At 39.7% G+C, this 8,897-nt stretch overlaps 1 protein-coding gene across 1 annotated transcript; it reads right to left on the minus strand.

Annotated features, from left to right (window-relative positions):
* Nucleotides 1–365: 365 nt before the first annotated feature.
* Nucleotides 366–3,145, minus strand: LOC137192168 (trace amine-associated receptor 13c-like). The gene is made up of 2 exons (XM_067602679.1): nt 2,489–3,145; nt 366–2,114 (listed from the first exon to the last, which is right to left on the minus strand). Exons 1-2 carry the CDS (start codon nt 2,662–2,664, stop codon nt 1,298–1,300), a joined length of 993 nt encoding a protein of 330 aa, XP_067458780.1. The 5' UTR covers nt 2,665–3,145; the 3' UTR covers nt 366–1,297.
* Between the last annotated feature and the right edge of the window lie 5,752 nt (nt 3,146–8,897).

The raw sequence follows: 8,897 nt of genomic DNA on the forward strand, positions 1-8,897 counted from the left end.
CAATCAAACATTCAAAATAAAAGCACACCACACTTGTAAGAAATATCCATCATTTTTAAAAAGCAAAATGATCTGATCCCGAAGGGCCAGAGTGGGAGATCCCATCAACGCTGCTTGCAGCTTTAATTAGAGGTAGATTCAGATGTACATTGAAGAGCTGCTTGAAAAGCTTAATTTAACTTCATTTAACTTCATTTTCTTAAAATTTTTAAAAATCTTGTATGTATGTAATTATGCCATGACATCATATATATGCAAATCAGCATGTGAAGTCATCTAGCAACATCTAGCAACTTTTCCTGCAGGCTTTAGCTATTTCCCACTGAAAATAGTTGGCAACACTGCTAAAAACCTGTAAACTTCACTCAAACTTGACTCGACTGCCAATACTCATAGCAGCTCTCGTACACAGTCACTTGCCTCCACACATCTTGTACATGCTGATATACTGCCTGTGTGCTGAACAATACAGACCATCAATGATTTTTTCTCTATAATGTCTCAAAGGCATTTTGTTAGTTTCAACCAAGAAGCTTTAATCTGTAATACTAAATATTTTTTCATGACTGCTCTCTGATCTGTGGCCTGAATATTCTGTGTGAGACCAAAACAGCATCTATGATCACAGAAGATGCAATAGCAAGAAATGAGCTGATTATTTAGGTTTCTGCATGTTTGAACTGGGTCAGTTTCCAGCATGTAGGTTATAATTCTAAAACCTGATACCCAAAAGGTTGTGATTGATTGAGTTTACAGATGTGTTTAAACAAATATTGTTGTTAATGTAAACAGACATTTCATCAATGTGGTAACTCTTTTGCCTGTATTTCAGCTTTAGTGTGAGGTTATGCAATACTTTTTTGGTACAGAACAAACTGTCAAGTGAATTGAAAAATGCAGCATGTCTATTTCCACAGCAGTCATTTTGCTCATGTATACTGTTCCATTTTCTCCCCCTAAGTGCTGGACCCACCTCTCCTGTCACATTTGTGGGATACAGTGATAGGAATTATAATGCCATTGTTTAGTTTTCTATTTCTAAAACTGCTCATTTTGTGGTTTGTCTCCAACTGTGGCATCAGCCCTCTTCTGTCTTATAAAATGAAAATGGCAGCAGAGAGAAAAAACATACAACAGATTGTAATTTCTTCGTAAAACTGACAATGAGTAAAGTGATGCGCAGTTTTGTCATGTACTGTTCATATGTACAGAAGGAGAAGAAAGGATTTTCACAAATTTTTGGATTCAGTTAAAGTTTTTGTAGAGCAGATCTCATCTCAGTCACTCCACATCCTCTCTACAGTATGTTGGCATCACAGGAGCCAGGCTGCAGTATCTGAAGAGTCACAATGAGTTTAATAGCTTTTCTAAACCAGGGGTAGAACAAGGCATATATCACAGGGTTCAGGCAGGAGTTAAAATGCAAGAGAGAGAGCACAAATAATTCAGCTGAAGTATTGGGTGAAATGTACCCTGCAAGAGAAACCCAATAGTATGGGCATAAACATATTAGAAACACAACTACAAGAATACCAAGAGTCCTGGCTGCTTTCAACTCAGATTTCTTGGATGTTAGAGTCAGTGAAACCTGGAGTGTCACAGCTGCAATGTGAGAGCGCATAGCACGAGCCTGAGACACAGCCACTACAAACACTCTCATATACAAGATTATGATGAGAGTAACTGGAACAATAAAGTTCAGAACAAAGTCAACAAGTCCTGAAATATAGTCAATGGCAAACACACACTCTCCCTGACAGGAATTATGCTTACCTGGTTGAGTCACTTCGTCCTTTGTAAAGACAATGCTGAAGAGAGCAGAAAAGAACCAACACAGACAAACACAGAGTTTAACTCTTCTCACAGTGATTCTGGTGGTGTAATGCAGAGGGTCACAAATAGCCACATAGCGGTCAACTGATACGAGCACCATGTTTCCTACCGAGGAAGAGGTAATGATGAAGGATATATAATGACACAGAAAACACATGAAATCACCAAGAAACCAGCAGGATGTCTGTTGGAGAACTGCTCCCGGCATCACCACGAGGCCCACGAGAAAGTCTGATACAGCCAGAGAGAAAAGGAGGAGGTTGGTGGGTGTGTGGAGCTGCCTGGAAATAAAGAGAAATGCACCATTAAACCAACAAGTCCTTATATCTAAATGATAAAACAACTCAAACAACTATTCCAAAATACTATGAGTGTTTTCTGACCTGCCACATCTATAGTTAACACATGGTTAAGTGTAGACAATCAAAACTACTTGGTTATGGTTGACATACATTGATTATTGGGGGGAGACAGGACATGAACCACTGTCTCCAGTGTTGCAAAAACTCAGTAAGCAGTAAGGCACAATATTAGTCTAGTGTTCCAAGGTGCAACATTACTTAGTAGTAGCTCAAACACAACTCTTCTTTTAAATCTAACTGTATATATTAATACGTTTTAAAAATGTAGGATCTGCAGATAATCGTATCTCTGCCTGAAGTGGGAGACTGAGATGATGACGAGCAGGTTGGGAGCCACAGTGAGCAGAGAGAAGGAGGACAGCAGAATCTTCAGAAACACAGCTTGGAACCCAGAAGACGTTGGCCTCCTGCAGGAAGTGTTGAGGAGTTGTGGAAAGCAGAGCTCTGCTCCATCCTGGACCTCCATCATCAGAGATCATCAGAGAGCTGCAGCTCTGGCAGCTTTCTGACCAGAACTCTGAGTTATACAACTACTTCATCTCTTCACTCACCCCACCCCCCTCTCTCTTAGTCTCTGTTGGACTGCGATGTCCCTCCTCCTGCTCTCTACACATCAAACCTTCATTATCTCATCACTTTCCCTCTGACTTTTGCAACTTTCCCTCTCTCATTGCCTCTCTCTCTCCTGCCTCCTATCTTTGTTGTTCTCTGTGCTTGTTTCCTTTCTTTTGTCCTACTTCTGCCTTTTTTCATGTCACTTAATGTTTAAACAGACAACAGTGTTGCATGAAAAATCAGCCATTCATTCATTTCAGGTGGTACTTCCATCCCCCTGTTTTTATGTGCCGTTTCAATTTGCTCATTTTAGACATTCTCTTTTTAAACAAACTAGTGCAGTGCCCGTTCAAAACGTGCCTTGTCGGAACAGGCTGATTTCTCGATACCTAGAGAGAGTTCGTGCATATTGAAATCATGATGGGAAAAAGACATCCAGCACTAAGTCTTGCATGTACATGCCGAGTTTCATTCACAGTAACGTTACACAGATCTTAGGTCTCTTAAACGTTTTCAAATCATTAACACTATGGATGTAATCCCACCTCAGACCACAATGTGGGTTTCAATGGCAGAGTAGCGCTGTCCATGTTTCAGCTCTATAACTCCACGGGCTGAAGAAGCAAACATTATTTAAGGGGTATCTTTGAGCAAAACTCAAGACCATGAAATGCCCTCCCATCGTCTGATTCATGTGCAGCTCATCCTGTCTTCACACTGTTTCAGTGTTTTTCACTCCGGGACTGACGCCAGTTTCATAGACAATACATTCGCAATGCAGCTGGGTAATGGGTGGGAACCCCTGGTCAAACCCATTGAAGTAAGCATCCTAGACATCATCCCTTGGTGACTAACAGAACTGTTCCTGTCCAGCTGGGTATGTCAGGTAACCACCATGCAACACTCACCTTCCATGTCACTGACACACCTCAACTTCCTCTCATTCTGGTGTTTCCATGGCTATGCAGGCATAACCCTCACAAACCAGTCATCTAGGGTTATTTTGGGATGGGGTGACCACTGTTATATTGTTTACCTCACATCTGCTCTGTCTTAAGCTCCCAGTAACACCTCTGTATCTGAGTGTCCAGATCTCTCAGGAGTTCCTTCAGAGTACCTGGATCTGAAGGAGGTCCTTAATAAGACCAGGGCCATTTCCCTTACTGCCCACCATCTGCATTACTGTGCCATTTACCTGCTCCCAGGCACCTCTCCTCTCAACGGACACCTCTACCCTTGTCTGCCCCTGAAACCTAAGCCATGTAGAAGTACATCAGTGAGCCTCTGGCAGCAGGTGTCATCCGGCCCTCCCACTTTACTGGGCAATAAATGGTAAATGGACTGTATAGCGCCTTTCTAGTCTTCCGACCACTCAAAGTGCTTTTACACTACAAATCACATTCACCCATTCACACACATTCATACACTGAATGGATACAGGGGCTACCATGCAAGGTCCCAACCTGCCCATCAGAGGAAACTAACCATTCACACACATTCATACACCGATGGCACAGCCATCAGGAGCAATTTGGGGTTAAGTATCTTGCCCAAGGACACATTGGCATGTGGACTGGAGGAGCTGGGAATCGAACCGCCAATCTTCCGATTAGTGGACGACCCGCTCTACCTCCTGAGCCACAGCCAGTAACAACAATACAACCATAATATACAGTGGAAACTACTTACAATGGAATTGACATACAAACAATAGAATATGAATCTGAATATGAATCTCTCTCTCTCTCTCTCTCTCGTCTTTTTTAAAATGAGTCGGGAAGACGTCAGCAAAGCCTAACTTTACTTTTAATGTTATCAAATGAAGAGAAATGTCCTCCCCTCTTCCTCATAATGTTTTTGTCCTCCCTCATGGCAGGGTTACAGCTCTGATCAGATTGTGATTGGCCACTGTAGTGTGACATATTGCACTTCTCCAAAAGTTGTACTAGTTCAACTTTCTCACTGCGGGCCCCTGCGGCCCCCACCCCTGCAGCCTAAACACACAACCTGTCTGCGTCCAACTGGTTACCTGAGGTTGGTGCTGCGTGCATGTAGAAATCATGATGGGAAAAAGAAAGTCTCTCAATGAAAAACGTAGTCTCCTTGAAGTTTATGACAAACTGCCAAAAACAAGTCAATGAGATGCAGCAGTGAAACAACAAGCATTTGATACAGCTGTTCTGTATTTTGAAACAGTCAATAAAATTCAGTAAATAGTGAAGCTGCCCATTTCATTATTTTATATTCATGTAATAAATATACAAATGTCAATAAGATGGTAATCAGCATAAGAAATTAAGAAAAAGAAAAAAAAGGTTATAGTAATCATCCGCTTATAGTGATCAATTTGACCTAGATGGACGTGATCACTATAAGCGGTTTCCTGTACTGTATCCTTCTTTCAAGCCTTGGAAAACACCCAGACCAATATAAGACCAATATGATATGTTAATGTACAAGTCTGTTTCATAAATTATATTATTATTTCATCTGTTTATTTGCAGTGAGCTTGAACTTAAAGGGATAGCTACCTGTACCAGTTGACATGTGACACCGTGTCACAGTATACTCTATACTGTGTTATACTGCTGTAAAAGAAAGTTGAATAGTAGGTTATCATTTTATAAATCTTTTGTATATATGTTACAAATGTTTTCAAACTAAGGAGTCAATGTTTGTTATCAACTGAATGTGATGTAATGTCATCGTCATTTTGGGGACACATGTTGGTGAAGAAATCCTACTCCTAGGCTAGTTGAATTCTTGAACCTGTTTCTATCTGAGGGTTGCTTGATGACCTCTGGGGTTAGCTAGAGATATCTGTCTTAAGCCTACTGTTTTAGAGACCATACTTGTTTGTAAGAAGGTGTAATGGTTTGTGGAAGTGTCCATTTAGGGACCAGACTGTTTTTAGCTTTGCTTCTGGAGAGGTATAAAGCTGTCTAGTTTGAGTTCACAATCTTTAGAGAAAGGGCTGGCTTTAGGGAAAGGGCCAGCTGAACATCATGCTTTCTCTCCAAAAATACAAGATGATTGTATTTTTGTTTGTGTTTTCTTTGTTATTTGTATAATTGTTACTGACGATGTGATGGATTGTACAGTGTTTACAACTGCTTCAACAAGTAACAATGTTTAATGCTTTCTTTATGTCTCCATGTGCCTTCTTTCTCGAGAGAAAATTTCCACAACACTGCCCAAACCTAATATCAAGTTTGTGAAACAAGTTCAGGAAAACACCTCAGCTGAGCAGTCCCTCCATCAAATATGTGTAAGTGTACAGCTTTGGGCCTTGATTTTTCTGCACTTGGCAGGAACAGAAACAAGCTGTGAATGAAATACTGACATATTATCACCTTTTAAGTTGACTTGTTAGCAAACAGTTGCCTCTTTGCAGATCCAGCAGCAAACATGGAGCAACATTAGCATTCATTTGGAGTCATATTTAAGATCACCGGACAAATGTGCAAATGGATGTCCAGTAGTCACTCTCCTTTCAGCTCTGTTTTTGCTCTCTACTAACTCCTGATGGAAATATCTGGCTCTTTGGCTTGCTCACCAGCTAGGCGCTAAGTTTGTTTGTTTGCTGTTTCACACTGTCTGGTACACTGGGTTTTTAGAGCTTTTGCGCTAAAAACAGCTGCCTACTGCATCTGGAAATAATGCTGATGAAAGCAGTGAGAATGGACCAAAACATTAAAACTGTGGGCCGTAAAACCAAAACAAATAGTTAAAAGATGCCTAATGGCTCTGCAGAGCTGATGGGAGCTGCAGAGTTGAGTGATGGTTCTCTGTGGGTTTGGGACTACAAGTGACCCTTCTCACACTACACATACTGTTTTCATTGTTATTATGATCCATTGTTATTATAGAAATATTGATTATAGCTGCTTTAAATATTGGACTCTGAGCAAACAAATACTAAAGGTCATGATAGACATCATCAACTGGAGAAAAAAAGCATCATTGTTCAGTAATGATTGCATCACATGTTGTTATGTGGTGGCTGCATCATGTGTTTACACTGAACGTTGTTTTTGTTAACACCTCTGATTGCAGTGACACCTGAGAAAATGAGATGTCATCATCTGACACTAATCCATGCAGGTGTGAACACACTTCCTGTCTGGGGAGGTTCAGCACACTGCCATTAAGAGCAACTAATGGGCAAAAATGTTGTTCACTGAGAGGCAAATTCAATCTCATAGGACTAATCTGAACATGTGCATGTGTGCTTAGCCACAACACACAGGCAAATGCCTGAGGTAATATGCAGTAAATGGATATTTTGCCAAACAAACACTGATCTATTGAGAGTTGAGTTTTTGCACTTCACTTTCACAAAGTCCACAACATTTACATTAATTATGTCTCATGTGACAATACTTGCAGAAGACTATATTTTTATCTAGTTTTTCCTTTGACTTCCATATAGTTGTATGCATGATAACTTGATTTATGACCTCAGCACTCCCCATGTTACTGTTACATAGAATTTCACATGAACATTACACACACACATGAACATTAGTGGAGAAGTTAAAGCATTAAAACTTGTTTTATGTGCGCTTTCAATTTGCAAGCAAAACACCAAAATGGTCCTGACAAAAACTAAAACACTGCAAAACATTTACCATATCAAAAAAGAAAAGATGCAATAAAGGCTGATGGAAAGAGAATTTCTGTTTCAGTTGTGGTACCTGCTGCTGTTTCTTCTACTGTTGACAAAGCATTTATGTCTTGCAGCCACTCACCGTTACAGGCCTCCACTCCGGCAGAATGCAAACAATAAAGAATAAAAGCAGTAGGGGTGTCAGAAGTGAACTCAAAGGTAGTTGATGTAAATACATATTGACTCACATTTTATTTTCCTTAAATTTCATGAATACGCTAAAAACTGAAACAAAACTACAGACACCATTATTTTTCTTGTGATTATACATATATATATATATATTACGGCACTACATACATAGTTCTTCACATATAGTGAAGAACTATGTAGGTTTGAGAATTTAAAAACCTGGTCCGCTACTTGTGTATTTCCTCCTATTAAGCAACATACAGTGATGGGTGATGAAGCTAATAAAGAGGAAGAAAGAAGATTACTATACTTTATAAAATAAATATACTATGAAAACAACTGAGAGATATCGTTAGGCCTTTGACATCAAGAGTGACATTGACATGCTGCCCAATACTTCCAAGAGAGGTGGAACTAGGCCTTTTTCTGAAAACAAGACTTCTACAGACATGCTAGTGAGCTACATGTAACCAACTTAGTGTAGCATGTTAGCATGCTAATACTTGCTAATTAGCGCCAATCATGCAGTACAGCTGGGACTCAGAAAATAAATAGTTTTACTGTATTTATTCAAACAAAAGTACTGAACAGATTCATTTTTTTATCTGGTGGTGGAATTAGGTGAAAGATATAGTATTTATGTGGGCTACTTTTTCCACTGGAACTGATACTATACTAATTGTACTGTATACAGTATATACTAATCTTTATAGTATGCTGTTTTTTGCAGATAGTATGCATACTTTATACTACTGCCACTATTTGTATAGTACTTTCAAGCTAAGAGCACAAAGTACTTTCCAATGCAGAAAATACAATCACACAAATAAAACCATCAAAATAAACACAAAATCTGTCAGTTACACAACAAAGCTGTTATGTAAACAAGTCTAGTTGTCACACAAGAAGGTGATTTTATAAAAACATATTTGAAGACAGTTTTAAAAAATGACAGTGTCAGCAGACTGAACACGAACTGGAAGACTATTCTAAAGCCGATGACCCTGTACAATAAAAGTTTGATCACCCTTTGACCTTAACCTGGACTCTGGAACAACTAACAGGTCTCACCCAGCAGATCTAAGAGGCCTTTTTGAACAGAGAGGAGTGAAGGTGTTCACTGATGTAGTCAGGCACCTGGCCATGTAAAGCCTTTTAAGTAATGAGTAGGATTTTAAAATGGATTCTAAAGGAAACTAGTAACCAGTGCAAAGAGGCTAATACTGGGGTGATGTGAGAAGTGCATTTGGCTGCAGACTTATGCACAGTCTGAAGCTGAGCTACAGCTCCAGTATTAAGGCAGGTAAATCGTTACTATAAGCGTTACTATAGTCCAGGTGTGAAGA

Source organism: Thunnus thynnus, chromosome 11 (assembly GCF_963924715.1).
Source record: "Thunnus thynnus chromosome 11, fThuThy2.1, whole genome shotgun sequence".
Taxonomy (NCBI): Eukaryota; Metazoa; Chordata; class Actinopteri; order Scombriformes; family Scombridae; genus Thunnus; species Thunnus thynnus.